At 38.1% G+C, this 20,932-nt stretch overlaps 1 protein-coding gene across 3 annotated transcripts in view; it reads left to right on the top strand.

The window, feature by feature from the left end:
- ERC2 (ELKS/RAB6-interacting/CAST family member 2) overlaps positions 1 to 20,932 on the top strand; it is a 1,126,181-nt gene that overhangs the window by 347,846 nt on the left and 757,403 nt on the right. For all 3 annotated transcript variants that reach the window (XM_063426897.1, XM_063426898.1, XM_063426899.1), the window contains 5 exons: positions 7,892 to 8,032; positions 8,864 to 9,004; positions 11,405 to 11,440; positions 19,342 to 19,371; positions 20,264 to 20,457. In XM_063426897.1, the coding sequence (XP_063282967.1) occupies positions 7,892 to 8,032; positions 8,864 to 9,004; positions 11,405 to 11,440; positions 19,342 to 19,371; positions 20,264 to 20,457 (542 nt within the window). The remainder of the gene's footprint in view (positions 1 to 7,891; positions 8,033 to 8,863; positions 9,005 to 11,404; positions 11,441 to 19,341; positions 19,372 to 20,263; positions 20,458 to 20,932) is intronic.

The following is a 20,932-nucleotide window of genomic DNA, read 5'->3' on the forward strand; positions in this document are numbered from 1 at the left end:
CCAGGGCTGCCATCAGAAATTTGGGGGCCCCTAACACAGCTCAAGGTCTGGGCCCCCAGATGCCCGCCTCCAAGCCCCGCCTCCAAATCCCGCCCACAGGAATATACACACAGACATAAAGGACAAAGACACACACACAAAAAGATACACACATTCTAACAGACACAAATACTGAAACAGACATATACACATACAGGCATACTGACACACACACACAAACTGAAACAGACACACACACATATACAGACACATGCATACAGACACACACACACACATACTGACATACAGACACACAAACACTGACGTACATACACACTGACATACATACTGACATACATACTGACATACATACAGACAGACATACAAACATACAGACATACATACAGGCATACATACATAATGGCATACATACACATACATACAGATAGATATATACATACAGATAGATATATACATACATACATACATACATACAGGCATACAGGCATACACACACACACACACACACACATACATGCTGACATATATACATACACAGACACCCTCCTCTTCCTTACCTTTTCGTTGCAGTAGGGTGGCTGGGGATGATGGGAGTGGATGCCTCTACTCTCCTCGGCTGTCCCCCCGCCCCCCCCCCTCCCCCCCCCCCCCTCGCGCGCGAAGTAAGCTGGAAGGAAGTGACCAGCCGCAATTTTTTTTAAAGGGGCCCTGTCGCGCTGTTACATGGCTGCAGCGCTGACCAGGCCCCTGAAGATATGGTTCATTGGGTGGCTCTAAATGCTTGGGTCACCTGATGTGCCCCAGTGCAAATGCACCTGCGGCAGTTTCGCCGCTCCATGTGGGGCCAGGGCCCCCCAGGGCCGCCGGGCCCGTTACAACCGTCATGTTTTTCACCCCCTGATGGCGGCCCTGACACTGACACACACACAGATACTGTGTGGGTACATGTGTATGTGCATGTCAATGTGTGTGTATCTGTATATACGTGTGTAGCTGCATATGTGTTTGTGTGCATATATCCCAGCATTCAAATTCAAACATCAACACTACATACAAATACGCATCGCCAATCAAACACCAATACTACATAGAAGCACATCCCTATATTAAAAACAACAACATTGTATACAAACACACACCTACACTCAAACACCAAAACTACACACAAATACATCCATTCAAACACTGCTACTAGGCTGCTACTAGGATAGGTCCTGCCGAATATGGGGTACTTTGACGTAGTTGGCAGGCTTATGCAATGTATGATCATATAATGTAACTAAACCCATATCATTTTTTGCCTAGGTGAGTTGTTTTTAAACAAAACTATTACAATCTCTAAGATTTGAAATCATTGTTTAGTGAATAAGCGAGTGCGCTGGATTCTTTATTTTGTGTATATATATATATATATATATATATTTGCTTGTGGTGTGCCGTGGAATTCTAGGAAGTGCTTTGGTGTGCCTTGGGTGAGAGAAGGTTGAGGTTGAGAAGGTTGAGGAGCACTGTTCAATAGCATGTGATGGCCTACTGATTTCAAATTAAAAGAGCTCTATATAATAATTGTCCTGATTTTTCAGCTTCAGTGTGCTATTGAATAAATGTCTGACCAGTGGCGGATCTGGGGGGGGGGGGGGAGGATTGTGAAAGTGCCCTCACCGGTCCGCAGGCATATTACTGGGCAGCCGGCACGGAGAGAGGAGACCCGGGAGGAGCTCTAGCCTGCAGCTCCGCCGGGTCTCCTCTCGCGAGAACGGAGCGTTGCCGTGGTTACCATGGCAACACTCTGTTCTCGCGAGAGTGAACTCTAGCCTCAGGAGGTGCAGGCTAGAGTTCACTCCCCCACTAGAACCGCCAGGGATTCCACCAGACCACCAGGGATTGGAAGTAATATTCCCCCTCCCTGGGCAAAGGTAGGAAGGGAGGGGGGATATAAATAATATTTTATTAATTAAAAAAAACAAAAAAACATTTGTTTTACACTGCCCCCACAGCCCTCCATACACACTTCCCCACCAAACACACTGCCCCCACAGCCCCCCATACACACTGCCCCACCAAACACACTGTCCCCACAGCCCCCCATACACACTGCCCCACCAAACACACTGTCCCCACAGCCCCCCATAAACACTGCCCCACCAAACACACTGTCCCCACAGCCCCCCATACACACTGCCCCACCAAACACACTGCCCCCCCATACACACTGCCCCACCAAACACACTGCCCCACCAAACTGCCCCCACAGCCCCCCATACACACTGCCCCACCAAACACACTGCCCCACCAAACACACTGCCCCACCAAACACACTGCCCCCATACACACTGCCCCACCAAACACACTGCCCCACCACACACACTGCCCCCACAGCCCTTCATACACACTGCCCCACCAAACACACTGCCCCCACAGCCCCCCATACACACTGCCCCACCAAACACACTGCCCCCCATACACACTGCCCCCCATACACACTGCCCCCACCAAACACACTGCCCCACAGCAATCCATACACACTTCCCCCACAACCCCCCATACACACTGCCCCACCAAACACACTGCCCCCAGCCCCCCATACACACTGCCCCCACAGCCCACCATACACACTGCCCCCACAGCCCCCATACACACTGCCCCACCAAACACACTGCCCTCACAGCCCCCCATACACACTGCCCCACCAAACACACTGCCCCACAGCCCCCCATACACACTGCCCCACCAAACACACTGCCCCGACAGCCCCTCATACACACTGCCCCACCAAACACACTGCCCCCACAGCCCCCATACACACTGCCCCACCAAACACACTGCCCCACAGCCCCCCATACACACAAACTTCTCCTCCACACACACTGCCCCCACACACACTTCTCCCCATTCAAACACTGCACCCCCACACACGTCTCCCCCCCCACACACACACTGCACCCACATACACACAATGCTCCCACACACAAACACTGCACCCCCATACACACACTTCCCCAACTGCACTCACACACTGCCCCCACTACACCTTCATATACACACTGGCCCCATACACACATTGCTTCCACTGCACCCCACGCACACACTGCACCCCTCACACAAACACACACTGCCCCTCCTACACACAGTGCTTCCACAGTGCCGTCCGCACCCTGTGCCAAATCTGATCCTCCCACTACTTCTTGAAACCCTGTGAAGGTGGAGCATGTTGAAGTCACGTCGGAATGTGACGTGGCGTTGCGTGCCTTCATGCACCTCCAGGTACTCCACTATCCACTCGCAGCCAATGCAACACTGACACACACACACACTCACTGACAGACACACTCACTGACAGACACACTCACTGACAGACACACTCACTGACAGACACACTCACTGACAGATACACACAGTCACAGACACAAACAGAGACACACACTCACTGACATACACTGACTGACACACTCACTGACAGACACAGACACTCACTGACAGACACACACTGACAGACACACACATACACACACACTGGCAGACACACACACACTGAAAGACACACACACACTCACTGGCAGACACACACTGGCAGACTCACACTGACGGACACTTACATACTCACTGACAGACACACACACTGACAGACGCACATACTCACTGACAGACACACACACTGACACACAGACAGACACAGACAGACACACACACACACTCACTGACACACACGCTGACAGACAGACACACACACACACTTACACATTCTTGCACACACATTATTATTATTATTGCCATTTATATAGCACCAACAGATTCCGTAGCGCTTTACAATATTTTGAGAGGGGGGGATGTAACAATAAATAGGACAATTACAAGAAAACTTACAGGTACAATAGGTTGAAGAGGACCCTGCTCAAACGAGCTTACAGACTATAGGAGGTGGGGTATTAGAAACATTAGGACAGGAAATATCAAGTAGGAGTGAAGCAGAGCTGGAGGAGAGAGCAAAGCACTGTCCCATAGGAGAGAGCAAGAGACAGGTATGTAAGGTAGAGATTACGCTGGGAGGCTATAAGCTTTCCTGCAGAGATGGGTTTTAAGGCCCTTCTTAAATGATTGAAGACTAGGGGAGAGTCTGATGGCAGTAGGCAAGCTATTCCATAGGAGAGAAGCCGCCCGCAAAAGGTCCTGCAAGCGTGAGTTGGCCGTACGGGTGCGAGCAGCGGTCAGGAGGTGGTCACGGGCAGAACGGAGGGTACGAGGAGGGGCATACCTATGGATCAGTGAAGAGATACAAGAGGGGCTGAAATTGTTCAGTGCTTTAAATGTATGGGTTAGCACTTTGAATTGACTCCTGTAGGATACAGGAAGCTAATGTAAGGACTGGCAGAGGGGCGAGGTGTGAGAGGACCGACTAGAGAGAAAATCAGTCTAGCTGCAGCATTCATTACAGACTGTAGCGGGGCAATACGGCTTTTGGGGAGACCAATCAGGAGAGGGTTACAGTAGTCCATGCGGGAAATTACTAGAGCATGGACAAGCTCCTTGGTAGCATCTTGCGTAAGAAAGGGGCAGATGCTCCCTCCCTTTTGGAGCCGATGGGGGGCTTCTCCCTGGGGTCCAGTGGGGATCTTCTATCTGCTCCTCACTGTGGTTTAATGATGCTGGAATATGACATCATATTCCAGCCCCGGCTTCACTACAGACGGCGCACACGAGGGAGCAGGAACACTCCCCGGCCAGGTAAGTTTTTAGCAGAGTAGGCACCTGCAATGTGGGGAGGTAGCTGCAAAGAAGGTGGTCCCTGGGTGCCTTGGAGAACTTAGTTGTTTTTTACTTGTCAAGCTGTGCCAATTCGGTTTAGCACAGAGAGACTATTGGCAACATAACCACTACACCGAACTGTTTTGGTTATAATGGTTAAATTGCCCATTAATCCACTAATTTGTGTTATGTTAGTTTTGTGTTCTAGTCCTCTATAACTCTCCATCAGTTACTGCAAAGATATACTCAATGTTCTCAAAAGGCCCAAAGAACACATTCAGATACTGCCTGAGCTGCACACAGAGAATATGGCTCTACCACAGAAATTGTGCAACTAGTTCTGCTGCATCTATATACTGATATCCACGTGGACAATTCCAATTTGATGTTTTTTGTTGTTTTTCTAATCAATTTAACACAATATATTTATGTTGGAGAACCAAACATTATTTAGATATCATTCCAGTTCAATGCTTTTGGGGGTAAGACATCCTCCCTGTTTAAAATAAATAAAAAATGCAGATGTTGTAGGGAAGCCCAGAGAGACCATGTATTTGTAATATTTTTGTGACTTGTTATCTTGAGAAAATTGAAAAACGTAAAAATAAAAATACATAGTGCCTCTCGCCTTACATAGTTATGCTCAACAAAATGTTGCAGTGAATATAGAAGTGCTTTTTGTTCCCAGCGATTCATCTGAGTAATAAACACTGTATATGTCCAGAAAGGCTTAACACCTATCACATCTTAACTGGCACTGATTCATAACTATAACTGTCTGTTAATATTATATTCCTGTGTGATCGTTTTTGGTTAAATGTAAGAATTAGTTGGTGTGTTGATTGAAAAGATACTGTTTAATGTACTAATTTCTCATAGTGGTTATTAAGAGACATTTTTTAATATTCAAGTTGTAGTTTATTGTGCAATTACCATAGTTTAGTGAATCCCATCTATTAACGGATTCTTAAAAGTGATTTTAGCTAGGCAAACAAGGCTTTTTTTTTTTGTTGGTTGTTAAAACACTAAAAGTACCAATAAAAAAGTCACCGTGATTTAGCGGTTAGGTATATAATATCTGTCCTGTTATACATTCTTCAGGGCTAAGCCATGCATGCACCATATTTTGTGCTCAAACTTTTATTCCATATGGTGGAAAAATTGCACGAACCGAATATCAACTGCGAACGTGTGGGAATAAATTGAATGCCTTTCAAAGAGCTTTCCTTTTTTTGGTTTGGGCTTGATAAACGTAACCTTTCGTCTTGCCAATACTTACATACCATTTTAGCAATTGAGCCTGTCGGGTAGATGTTCAGAAATATTCAAACTCAATTCTTGCTAATGTGATAAATAAGAGAAATGCAAATGATGAACCTAGCGAAAATAAAATCAAATCAAAGAAATACAATTCTGTAAGTGAACATGGAGTTCTTGCCAATGCAAACACATCGGAAAAAGAAACACATTGTGTAGGCTTCTACATGTTAGTTGTTAATCAAGCTGAGCCTTTTTACAGATGTATTGAGGCATTGTAATTCATACTGATGACAGGTACAGTAAGTCTTCGTCCTTCAATTGACTGGCGTGGAACTGGCTGTTTACTAAAAGGCACGGTTATGTACTCTAGCACTAAGTAATCACTTAGCGAAAATTACTGTGGAAAGATCATGGGAGCCACATGTTGTTCCAAAATTGTATTAGATTATGTGCTAAACAGTTGTTTTATTGACTTTTATTATGAGTTATTGCTTCTGAACAAATAAACAAGAGGCTCAGATTTTGGACGAGAGGTTGATTTTGTAGAGTTTGCAGTGATTCTCAAAGCTGCACTCAGGGAAATGATGTAACGTTTGCTCCAAGGGCACGATGACAGGGGTAATTAGTTTGTATTGCTACAGTGGGGTGGGAGGTCACAGAGTGTTTCATTTGCATACTGCTCCAAATTCTTAGCTGTTGTAAAAACATGGGAGTTGTAAAATATATGCCAGACAAATGATTTGAGACATACAGATGTTCTTACTACACAGGTGGGATTTTTACTAATTTAGGAATACAATGATCATTTTCATTTATTCTGCTTACTAAAGTACTAAGCAGAAACGTAATATAATGATTTTATACACTAAGCTGCTTTTTTGGAATTTGGAAAACGTTTCATAATGTATTTGTCATAATTTATTTAATTGCTTAATTATATATATATGAGTGATTTAAACGTTGTTTTTATTTTGCTCTATCTCACTGGCATTCTTTTGTGTAAACCCCCCCCCAAGCCTTTTGTTTTTTTTTTTTCTTTTTGAGTACATAGAAATATATTTGTAAACTTTATTTTTTTTCTCAATCCACAAGCAGTACAAGCAATACAGCACAATATGGAGTGTGATACAAATGTTGGAAATAGATTGTATGCTAGGAGTTGAAATGGCAAAGTTTCACATTTGAGTTTGACATTGCTGGTGCTCCCGTTATTTTGTTCAAACAAATCAAACACCACTTGTAAGCTAGTAAGATGTTATCAAATGTCTTTCTATAAGCCAGTTGAAAAAACATATATATTGCCCAAAGATCAGTATTATTTTATAAACAAGGTATATAGTAGCTTTAACTGTAATTACGTAATGAAGATATGTGGTGGAAGAGGTCATCTCTGGATTGTTTTGAAAATTTCCAACAAGGATATAGAGAGGGTATGATGTCAGCAGCCAATCAAAATCAGTGATTTTTTATGTCAAGTGGTTCCAAGTGATCCAATGTGAAGGAAAAGGAACTTTGATGCTTATACCATGGTGGGCTGGTTAGATTTGGGCTGGAGAGCATCTGCAAACAAAACACAATTTGGGACAAAACCAGCAAATCCCACCCCCTTTGTAAATGTTATCTTAAATGTTGTATACTAATACTGCAAGAACTAGAATACAATAATATTAACAATCTAGTCACATAATTGTATCTAGTATTTTACTGTGAGGTAGCATTTGTCTGTACCCGGCAAATCTAGCCAACATTTTTTTTTTTATTAAAGAAAATTACCTACATTATAAGAAATTCTTAGTAGTAGATGTTTCTGGTGCCATATGATGGTGATCAGCCAATTTTAAAGACAGTGTTTATTATTTTTGACTTAAGACTTGCATCTTTCTTTTAGGAGAGAATAATTGAACGTTTGAAAGAACAAAGGGAAAGGGATGATCGTGAAAGATTGGAAGAGATCGAAAATTACAAAAAGGAAAATAAAGATCTGAAAGATAAAGTCAACGCTTTGCAGGCTGAGCTGACTGAAAAAGAGGTAGGTCGCCTACATTGTAAGTATTATTGTAAGTTATTTAAGGATATCATTGGTCAGTTATCAGATGATTTCTACCTTCATCTTGATGTGACTGAAAGAAGGACCCAGCCTTGCAAAAGTAGGTACTTATGTAACTTATATAACACAGCTAATGAAAATTGGAGCAGCTGGTCAAGGAATGAGATGTGCTTGTACAGAGGCCCGACAATTATTTTTTATGCCCACTACCTTGTAGGCATTTCTGGTAGTTTCCATGTACAGTATTTCAAAGCCAAGAATCTGAAAATGACTAAGTTGATGAGATGCAAAGAAACTAACTGATGAGACTTGCTGTATGATTGACAAGCACTTTGCTTGGTGCTGTCATCAGGGACATTTGTGGATCCCTTGCTTTCAATTGGTTTCCCAACCCAGCTTTCTCCCAAATCTTCTTCCATTTACCAATTATCTAAAAAGATATATGGTGTATGCCTGTTTTAATACTGATATTATCTTATGCAAATAATACAAGCCTGTAGTGATATTACCCAGAATGAAAACAGATCTAACCTGAACATTAACTAAGTCACACTTCCCGTGGAATCCTTACTATAGCTCCATAGGGATGCTGACAATAATGTACTTACTAAGCTGTAAATTTTGGAAAAAAGTTAAGTTTTTTGTTATGAAAAATGCATGCGAGGAAGTGGACAAACTTTCCAAATGATTCAATATTCTTAGAAAAACCATATTGCATGTAAAAAAATATTTTGGTATTTTGTTTCAATATTTTTTGTTTTATACTTGACAACTGTGTCGGTTCTTTTTCTACGTTTTTCTTTTTTTTTTTAGTCAAGTTTGATTGACATGAAAGAACATGCGTCATCATTAGCTTCATCAGGAATGAAAAGAGACTCAAAATTAAAATCTCTGGAAATGGCAATTGAACAAAAAAAAGAGGAGTGCAACAAGTTAGAAGCACAGCTGAAAAAGGTAAGTCTGAGCCGCATAATATTTTGGAAGTGGCAGTAAAAATCTGGACGTTTTCTCCTGTCTCCTGATAATGTAATCAGGCACTGAGGCTTCATTGTACAGGACGTAGCTTCAAAGCTGTCTTTGAACTTGGAGTAAAATATCATTTATTGTCCTTTGTGATGGGTGTTTGGAAAAACTGAAACAATAATGTTTGAGGGAAGAGTCCACGTAAACTAGATAAAACTAGGGTGTGAGATCAGACATATCTATTTATAATTATATGCCAGTCCTTTGATGGTCCCTTAAGTTTTGATAAATAAAATTGTCCTAAAAAACGATTCTCACTTAAGTATTGTTTAATACTTATTTTGATAATAGCGACATGCTAACAGCATCATCATTTTTCTGTCTTATTGGCCTATATGCAGATATATCATATAATATCATCAGATATTACACTTATTGGGTCATGTCAAAATGAATACCATTAAAATTGGCAATCTGTATCAATTAACAATGCAGGTGTTTGTTTAACTATTGATATGCCTTTTTAAATTAATGTCATGTAAACCACATGTGACCGTAGACTGATTTCTTATTACAATGATGGACAAATTTGGCCCTATAGGTGTGAAAATAATAAAGGCACTAATCGGTCCCTCTCTAGCTACTCCACTCTTTGGGCTCATCATCTATTAGAATCCTTTCTAATCTTCCCTTACCTCCCCCTTACCCCACCCATTACGACCTTATCTAAACTTCCCCTAGGCTTTAACTCCTTGTACCATTAGGACACTGTCTAAGTTCCCCTTGTCCCTCTCTCTTCCCTATATTTCAAATGGAATTGCTGTCACTTTAAAAACATATGGGTAAAACTTTTGCACAAAATAACCGTCTCATTCAATACTATTGGGCTCACAAGCTTGCAATGTGATGCAACATAGAAAATGTATTCTTCCAAGAATGATGCATTTGACGTTTTCTTATTTCAGCCCAAATAATTGTATATAGAATCTATACCTTTAATTATATGAACTTGTTTTAATTAATCATTGATTGAATTATGACAATCACTTATTTTTCTTTTATTTACCTGATTAGTCATTAATGCAGCATGTCAGAAATGGATGAGTTTCACATGGGAACTTGACATCAATATTTTTGTGTGGGTTGATACTCATTGTGACAATGCAAATTATCCAGAGGGCATACTCACTCTCGTCCTTTTACTTAGTGCACATGACATTATCCTTAAGATTGATAAATTACAGTTCATTCTAGCAATAAATGAGAAGCCAGAGTGTCTGTGTTTGAGAGCTACAAATGTTTGATGTTCTTGATCCCCTTACATTCCAGATCACTCTCAACAGCCCTGTTTAAAAGTAGTCTACATAATTTTGAAGAAAAAAAATTGTCATGTGAAATAGAGAACGTAATTTAATGGAACATAAATGTCAGATTCTATTCGAACAAACAATACTTACTCTTTAAACCTGCAAAATTAATTTTCAAAAGAAAAACAAAAAACTTAAATGAACAATTTCAACTTTTTAAAAAAAAAAAGTTGTGATCAGTCATCATGCTTTTCACAAAATACCGATAAAAAAACTATGACCTTTTTTTCTCGAGATGGCCGCATCTTGAGAAAACATTGAAGTTTCTTCTTAATGAATAATTCTCTTTTCACTTTCTGATTTTTTTTAATTTTTTTTTAATATGGCAAGTATTCGTAGTTGTTACTCCTGTAGAATGTTTTAAACCACCTTAGCATGTACATTAAAAACAGTGATTGTTAAATAGAAAATGATTAGTTTTGTTCCTTTTAAGAAACCAAAGACTCCTAATATTTATTTTACTTCTTTGAAGAAGTTTAAAATGGATCGTTGATAATGATTGTTTATATATATTTTAATCTTCACCCTAATCTGTTCACTGCAGGTACAGTCTTCATTACTTGACCCCAGTGATTTGCACTATGAAAAATGAATTACACACATTGAATAACATTGCTTAATTAATCTTTTATTATTATAATCTTCGAAAATTTCAAAGATGAATTATAATATGAGTTGAAAGTACTCCCGGTGAATCATTGCCCAAGTCCTGCACTTAATGCATCATCAGAAGTGGACAGCTTTCTTTATTTCATGGATTATTTAACATTTAAAAAGGGAAAGTAATACAAACATTACATTTTCTGATTCTCAGTATTCTCTTTTAGAAGCCAAAACAAACATTTGTATTTCCCCAGTGCCTCTCACTTTCACAGTGGAATGTATAGTAACTTGAATTTCTACGAATCCATGGCAAGGTCTATTGTGTGAACGCACTGGGTTTGTGGAGTTTTTTTGATGTTTTCCTGAAATTTTCCTTCTTTTCCTGTCTGTGTTTTCGATCCTTCCCAACTTTCCAATGTAGCAAGCGGAGCAATTGTTCAATCAGATGTACAACCCTGTAAGTCTCTACCGGTCCGGCTCACCATTAATTCCATACCATAACACATCCTGCCATGCACTTGCTTACCGAGTCCCTGCATTCTTAACCATTTCTTTTTAAACTACTGTAAATCCCTACCGTACCATTAATGCACGGAAGACCATTCACATTATTCCAAAGAGAAGCTTACCCTTACTCAATATGTTGTTCTTCCCACTTTGTGTATGAGCTTGGCTGCATTTCAGTTTTGTTAATTATTTATTGAATTGTTATCAAAATATAAAAATATAATATTTATTTACTCAGCTTTGTGCAGCACCACTGCATGCAGAAACCACCAATTGTTTGTAATACTTTGCACGATCCTTTGGCCTGTGTGTGTGTGTGTATGTATAACACATACATACATATATACACACGGTATGTACTAGATATACTTTCTATTTTATTGCCCTGATGGCTGTATTTAATATCATCAGGTTCGCTTCTCAAATTGTTAGTTATGAGTAACTAAATAAACAGTCAATATACATTGAAGTGCTCTTACTGAGTTGAGGTCTACCATAGACGTAAGTGTTTTACACATTCCCTTCTGGATCTACAAGCACGTATGTTCTGTTCTGCACTTCATGCGCGTGTGTGAGCGGTATCTTTTAACCTGGCACTCTGTGTAAAGATACAAATTCACAGTTTCCACACAAAGTAAATCAAAATTGCCCAGCACAGCCTTGCATTGAATGTTTTGAAAACACAAAAAAAAACACATAAAACAGAAAAATCAAATATGCTTTTTGAAGTGACAATTTCAATTTAGAACCACATTGAAAAAGCATCAGGGTAGCATGCATTATTTAAACATAAGTCTTCATAATCTAAGTCTTACAATGATATGGCAAACTAAAATGCAAAGAAAAAACAAACCCCTATAGCAGGCATAGGCAACCTTTGGCACTCCAGATGTTTTGGACTACACCTTCCATGATGCTTTGCCAGCATTATGGGTGTTAGAGCATTATGGGGGATGTCCACAACCTCTGGAGTGCCGAAGGTTGCCTATCCCTGCCCTATAGTGTATATTTTGTTGATAATTAGCAAAGTGTACACTATTGTGTTACATTTTTATTTATCGCATATGTTTGAAAAATTGCCATTGTATTTTCTTTATTCTTTTTTTTTTCTATCCCTAAATATTGGTTAATTTTACTTGATGGTGTAATAAAGTCACACCCCTTCATTTCTATTGCATCTTGTGTGGTTTGGTGGATAAGGCTTGTCTATAGAAAATCCTACATATTAATATATTATTAGAAGGGGTGTTTGGTAACTTGTAGTGATTAATCATAAATCACATGACAAAGGATTGAAACACATCATATGTTAGTTGGTTGGCCTATCTAACCCTTCTGATTGAATTAAATTCTAATCAGATATTGTAGAAATGCTCAATATGTTTTGTTTATTTACAGTAACTTAACATATAAAATAATAAAAAAAAGTTCCTCAGAATACTTTTGAGAAATGTAAACGACAAAGAGCAAGAAAGGTATGCTATATTATGGTATTATTAGAAAAGATGACATAATCTATTTTTTTTTTACCATATCTTTAATTCTTAATTTTTAATAGATTCTTCATTTTAAAATGGAGTAGATACATTATCATATTCACATCAGCACTTTTTTTGGTTAATATAATCTAGTGGATTTAAAAAACAAAACAAAGAACAAACAAAATGTTTTTTTTTGCATTTTTAACCCCTTAACCCCGTAAGGACACATGACATGTGTGACATGTCATGATTCCCTTTTATTCCAGAAGTTTGGTCCTTAAGGGGTTGAAGCAATTTGCATTATTCAATATTATAATCAAGCACTAAATTGGACATTTATACATATTGATGTAAAAAAAAAATCATACTGAACATTTCTTAGAACAAATCTCATCAATTTTTTTCAGAGTTTTGCCTTTTGCAAGCATTTGTATGTAATGCCAAACAAACACAGACATGTATTAAAACAGATTCATACATAGATAAACTCACATTTTCCATATATACACTGGCACCACTGTCACATCTGTTCAGCCACTGCCACCTTGCTTTTAGTTTCTCATGATTTTTTTTTTTGCTTTTCATCAAATCCAGTTTGTTGACCCACCGGCATTTCTGTCGGTTTCCAGTAGAGCATTTGAGTTCGTAGCTCTCCCAGCAATTATTTTCCAAATGCTGAGATGATTTTCGATAATTAAAGTAAGCAGTGGCTCTGCTTTAATCATTGTCTGGCTAACATGTGGTTTTCACATTGGAAACCACAAGGACAGAACAACTAATTATTATTACTCAGAGTCCCAGAGCTAAACTATGATGCCCCAGCCTGTTATGTGTTAATCTCTATGGTTTGTGTTTCGCAAGATTTAATTCTTGCTCATCTTTCCATCTCCAAGTTGACCCAACTGATTATTGTCATCTGCATCTAGTAATTCCAGTTTGTTTTGCAATCACATACACTGTTATTGGCAATGCCTTTTATATGCCTTATCATCTTTAAAAGTCTCTTGTATCTACCATGAAGTCTTTGCCGTTTGGCGGAGAACTGGAACACCCATGATTTTATAATATTTATCAAATGTTCAGAGCTGAAAAATTATGCACCAAGCGTAGTTAATAATAAAAATGAATTCCGCATTCACGCTGACGAATTTATGTAAGCGAATGTTTGTCAGTTGAGAGAATACAATTGATTTTGTTTAGTTTTAGAGGAAAACAACTTTCTAAATACAGTATATGGTTTATAAATCACAAGCATGTGAGATCAGTTTAGACCCAGAATTAGAATTAGATTCTAGTTCCACATTTAGAAGGTGGAATTACATGGATTCATTAAAAAATCATTAAATGTTTATAATTTTAATTTCTACAAGCTATATGGTACTTGAAAGTAAACCGTTTTAAAACATACTATAAATGCTTTTGTTGGCTTTCCAGTATGACATGCGCTGTAACCTCACAATGCTTTCCTATAGGAATGCATTGGATTGGCTGAGATCATCAAGAACAATGATCTCAGCCATGGAGGCGGGGCCATCTGCGGTCAGACCAGCGCAGCTGTTGGGAAAAGTTCAGTCAAAATGCATTTTTACTCCACAGAAAAAGAAACCGGGGAGCTAATAATGTCAGGACTACATGTTTGTATTCCTGACTCTATAGTGTTCCTTTAATTAGAAAATTCAAATATCTTTTTAAGGATTATTTTATTATATTTTTTGATAATGCTAGGGCAGTTTAGTTATAGCAGTTACTTTCAAAACTAGTGAAATCCCTTTGTGTATAATAATGCATAAATTGGAAAACGGATTAAAATAGCCAACCATCGACACCACCTCCCAGGCCTCTATGGGCCAAGACCGGGAACACTAGCTCATTAAGGACCACCTACCCCCCCAGCTCCATGCGAGTAACCACATACACCCACTCCAATATGGGGAGCTGAAATTTCACAGCATCCAGTCCGCTCTTGACATACACCAAAACACATCTCATCCTCTGACGACACACAGCCATACCTGACCTTAACACTCACACCTACTACAACCACCACCCGAGGCAGGATTATGGCGGTAGCAAGCCACACCACTTTAAATAATAAAAAATTGCAGTCAACATCGATCACTTGCCAAATGCTAGCGAATTGTTAACTGTAATCATATGCCTTATCGAATGTATTTTGTCTATACCATGTTGACTGCCAAAATAAAGAATTTAAAATAGCCAACCAATAGATTAAAATAACCCGTTCTCAAAAGTTTAGAAAATGTTTTGTTAAAATTATGTTAGGTAAAAGGGAAAACAAACCTTTTATCAGGGTGAACAGAAATTACCACATGGGCACAATGAACTTAATTAACTATATGTGAATTAAAGAATACAAGTTTCAATGTCTTTCTTTTTTTCTATGCAGACAATGAGCCAAAACAGAAATTATGAGACTAAAAATGAGCAAAAACTCAATTGTTTGCAATTGGCATATGTTCCCTCTGTAATGTAACAAGATTGTGCAGGGTCTAACAGAGGGGTATGCTGCTGATGTTTGCCCAATGTTCTTGTATATGTTTGTATATTCTATTTTGTCTTGTTTACATATGTGTATAGTCTTGTACAGAAAATAACTAAAGGATCCTGCAAAGTATAATGTGCATGAGTATTTTGTTTTATTAATTTAATGTAATTGAAGAGCATGTTTGTGTAGGTTTTGTTTTCTGTGCCCCCATATGAAGCGATAATATGCCATGGTAACTGTTTTGAGAAGTATTTTAGGCATTATGTCATTTTACAATGTAACACATAATTCCCACATATGTGAACATTCTTTGGCTAGTCTAGTACTATCTGAGTATTTATCTTATAATCAAAAACCATATGCGGTTAACAGTACGGTTAACATAAGTTAAAATGTGGAGATTGTAGCATCAGAGAGTCAGGAGTTACACTTCCTGGCTCGCATTCCAGTGAATTGGCTATTTCAACATGCACAGCATGCTGAAGAAGGCTGACTTGTAGGAGTTGCTCCTTGGTACCAAGTGCCTGACATTGTCAAAAATATCCATATCACTGATGATTAGTGCTGTATGATACACTATATTGGTTATTGTTGAAAATAGGTTTTAGTTGATGCATATTAAAAAGCGTTTTACAATTCCACATTTTGGAAATGTATGTTCTTTAGATACATTACTTACTAATTCATACAGTTATTTAAACTACATTTAAGGGATGCTCTAAGCACTGGACCGCTAGATCTTAATGTAGTGGTTTTAGTGAATAGATATTGCGCATTTTCTCTCACAAATCTGAACTTTGCTTTTTCTGAGAAATAGTGTTTAATTTTGAAGTGCAACATTAGCAATCCCGTGTTCACTAAACAGCAACTTTTGGGGACTTGAGAGCTAGCTTGCAATATAAATGTCTTCATAACTAAGTAAGAAAAAGTCACTTGCTAACTGATGTGAGTTTAGAGAACTCTAAAAGTGATTAAGGGAGATGTGATTAAACGTTAACTGATTTAGCTTGATCCAGTTTAGTTTATGTAAATTATTTGAAATGTATGCACGTGTATATTGATACAGTTCTTTTTAAACATAAATAAAAACATTTCAGATTTCCTGACATGGGAATGCCAGCAACGCTACCCAAATGCAATGTAGATGTCACTAGAAAAAAAACTTTTATTCTACACAAATTATCAAAAAAAGAAAATATAAACAAAAGTAAACAGGTGTGGGCAAACAACCTAATACATTTTGTGCAGAAACACTTTGGGAATGCTGTCCTCCTCAATATTTCCTGCTATGTTTACCTATGGGTTAATCCAGCCTCTAGCGGCTGTCTCATTGACAGCTGCTAGAGGCGCTTCCGCGCTTCTCACTGTGATTTTCATTGAGAATGCTTTCCTATGGACTGGCTGAATGCGGCACGGCTCCTGCCCCGCATGCGCATTCAGTCGATGACTGGAGAAGCCCGGCGGTGGAGAAAAGGTAAGTGTTTAACCCCTTCCCACCCCTAGAGCTCGGCGGGAGGGGGGCCCTGAGGGTGGGGGGGACCTAGAGACACTATAGTGCCAGGAAAACTAGTATGTTTTCCTGGCACTATTGTGGTCCTTTAAGTTGGATTTTGCCTGTGTTGCTTGTGTTCACTTGTGCAACATTTTTGCTACTGTTCAAGTATGGGTCCTTCCAAAAGATTGCTTGACCCAAGTTCCTAAAGTATTTAGGCTTCTAAATTTTAAACTTAATCAGTGTTATTAACTGTGCATGGAAGGCCATGCTTGCATTTTGTTTATTAACCAATAATTATTATTATTGTTATTACTATTATTGTTATTATTTATATAGCGCCATCAAATTCTGCAGTGCTTTTCAATAATAATACTAATATGTAATAATAATAATAATATAATAATGATGATGACTATTCTCCATGTAAGATTCTAATCTCGGCAGGTATTTTTTCCCCCCCAAATGTTATTCTATTACAGAGAATTAAAAAAAAAAAACACAAAGTGTATATATGTTTTCTACGACTGTGTAATACTCTTTCATTTCTGTAGATTGGGTTTGTATATCCACTACAGTCTACATGAAAATTGCCACTCGGTTGCAGAGACAAACGTATTCCTAGTAATTAATTCATAAGCATTACCCTAGGACAGGGATAGGCAACCTTCGGCTCTGCAGATGTTTTGGACTACACCTCCCATGATGCTTTGCCAGCATTATGTGTGTAAGAGCATTATGGGGGATGTAGTCCACAACATCTGGAGAGCCGAAGGTTGCCTATCCCTGCCCTAGGAGGATTGGCCTTTTTTTGTGCTGGCACATGCTCATGTTTTCTATGTACCATGTGTTTGCATTAATGTCAGGCACGGACAAGGTACAGATACATGAGCACAGATAGCTAAGGAAAACGTTTTGCTTGTTATTTGGTGATAGGTGCAAAGTTTTACCCATGCCTGCTTGTTTCCTTTAAGGTCCCCCTTACTGTGTGGTTCCTGATTCTTTTTCTACAGTTTCCCTACTCTTTCCCATCTATAATCCAATTTAAACCTTCTCAATGGATAGTTGGCAGATATTCTCATATGAATATTTAAAGACACCTTTTAGCAGCATTTTTTAAATCTGAAAGTTTATTCCAAATAATTTCAAAAAGATCAAAAGTAAAATAAATTTGTATAGAATGTCTGTGAGTAGAAGACTAAGCCTTAATCACAATCCTTAATTTGTTAATTACCTATATATGAACAGCTAATGATCCCGGGACGATATCGCCACGATCACGCTGAATAAGATAAATCAATACATTAACAGAACATTTTTTCCTTATTGAAATTTAACAGTCAAAAGGACTAGTTTTTTTCAAAAAAATTAACAAACGCCTAAAAAATCACAACATTTTTGCAAAAAAGCAAAACAAGCATAAATACAGCTAACATGACTTCATGTGAGTGGGAGCTTTGAAAAAAAAAATTCAAAAAAATATTGTGCCCTCTGCAGCTCCCATGATGTATTTGATGTCAGTTTACCTAATTGACTGGTTATGACGGGTTCCCAACCCAGTTCTCAAGTACCCCCTTGCAGTCCATGATTTAGGAATTACCCTGTCATGTTTAAAGTGTTTTTTTTCTAAAACATCTTAGACACAACTGTGTAATCCCTACATCCTGGACCATTAGGGGGTACTTGAGGACTGGGTTGGGAACCACTGGACTATAACATTAAACTTGTGATGTGATCTCAAATCTGCAAATTCTAAATTTTTGTTTGTTGGTAACATCACAATGTCAGCACATCAGTGTCAGTCATATGATTAACAAGGACAAAAAAAGTTGGTAGTGAATTCTAACTTCACCGGTGTTACTATGTTGAAAACAAACCTGCAATACCAGATAATTTTCATGAATGGCTAGCAAACAAAAATAAATGCAGGATTGTGGTTGAGGCTTATGACGGCTAAGTGAAGTGGTAAAATATAGGTTTGGTTTTTTTTGCTAATAAATATACTTAAAAATTGAGGGGGGGGGGGGATACAGAGGTTCTTCTTAAAATGTTGTATACTTATTGCACATGTAATTAATTTGCAAGTTATTTTTTACTAAATATTTTGGACATCTGATAGTATATTTCCTGAGATGGTAAGTTACTGTCTGCGTGATTTTAAACATGTAATTTAAATATATTTTCTAGAAATATCTTAATTATATTTTGTTTGTTTTTGTTTATTTCTTTTTTTCATTTTCATTGCACAGAATTCAAACCTTCTCACAGCTGTATTGGTACTTTATTAATATTTATTTTGTGCATGTTGTTTACTAGAATGTAATTTAGTTATTGCTTGCCTGCCTCCTTTTTCTCTTGCCTACTCTTTGAAGACACCTGTTAGGAGTAATGAAGCACAGGGGGTATGCTAAGTATTCAATTATCTGTTGTGTTTTTTTTTTGTTTCTTTGTGATTTTGTTGATACAAGCAGGTGACAAGCACTGTCCTGCAGTGTTTTTCTTTATGTATTTTGTCATTTTACTATGTGTATTTGCCTTATCCAGTGCATGAAAATATATGTTGTTTGACATTTTATATACATAAATATATTCATATATGTATATCATTGTTTATGTACAATGGTTCTCTAATGTGAGGAAAGAAACGTGATTTACTGTAGTGTCTTGCTACAGTAACAAGTAATATTGCTTAAAATTAATATTTAAAAGATGCTCACAGTCCCTGAAATACATAATAGTGATTCCAAATATGTCTTGTACACGGACGGTCCAAACATAGAACACATTCAAATAAAATGCACATATTTCGAGGGCAGGTGTTTATGATTTGTCATTAGCTCTGCGATTGTATAATTTGAAATCTTATCACAATCCAAATTGTTGTCTAAATTTGCCATATGATGTCCCTGTTGATATGCAATAATTCAGTTGGTTAATGTACCAACTGTACAACCTGTTCAATCATCAGGACTCTAGATACTGTTTGTTCCTAGCAGAGTGATCTTAGATTTTCATTTTTCAAAGGTCCGTTGCAGCTGAAATATCTTTACCCAACTCATTTTATGTCTATCTGCTGCTGATTTGGTTCAAAGAAGTGTACTAAGCCCTTTCAATCCATTTTGTGAAAAGCAACATATAAAGTTGATATATATAATTATAATATTACTAGACCTTAACGTATATTATAACAGTTTGTTGTCAAAGGTCATCTTTCCTCACATTTGTGACCTGATGTCTATATCCCCTGTCTTATTTTGGCATGTTTTAAGAATTTCTGTAATATTGCATTTAAAGGCCCATGAAGCCGAAGAAGATGCCAGGTTAAACCCAGAGCTTACAGACAGATTAAAACAGTTGGACAAAGATGTCTCCTATTACCGTGAGGAGTGCGCAAAAGCCCAGGCAGAAGTGGACAGGCTTCTACAAATTCTGAAGGAGGTCGAAAATGAGAAAAATGATAAGGACAAGCAAATTGCTGAACTGGAAAGGTATTTTATTAGCTGTTTTGATATTTGCATGAATAATTAAAGTACATAATAGTACATGAAAAAAGTCTATAAAGTTTAACTTTTTACATGTAACTCTTACTGATGCAAATCCCTAAAAAAAAAATGACTAAAACAATAAAATAAAACAACTTTAAGCAATTTTCGAGTTGTACTCCGATATTGGGTTAAAAATTCCATATACGGTATATATATATATATAGTATGCCATATGCATTATTTCTGCTTCTGTAGTGGAAATCTCCTTTACACAATTCACAATTAACTTTTGTCCATTAAACTATCCTAGTAATTAGCACGTCACCTAAAGAACTGTTTGCATTCGCCCTTTACAGATTTATTTAGCATTTTTTAATTTTGGACTTTTTCAGCCATTCTTCATAATAAAGTTTCTCCACTCCACTTATTAATATTGTAACATTTTCTAGTTTCGTAAAAATTCCTGTTCAGGACTTTT

The sequence above is a fragment of the Pelobates fuscus genome, chromosome 7 (assembly GCF_036172605.1).
Source record: "Pelobates fuscus isolate aPelFus1 chromosome 7, aPelFus1.pri, whole genome shotgun sequence".
Lineage (NCBI taxonomy): Eukaryota > Metazoa > Chordata > Amphibia > Anura > Pelobatidae > Pelobates > Pelobates fuscus.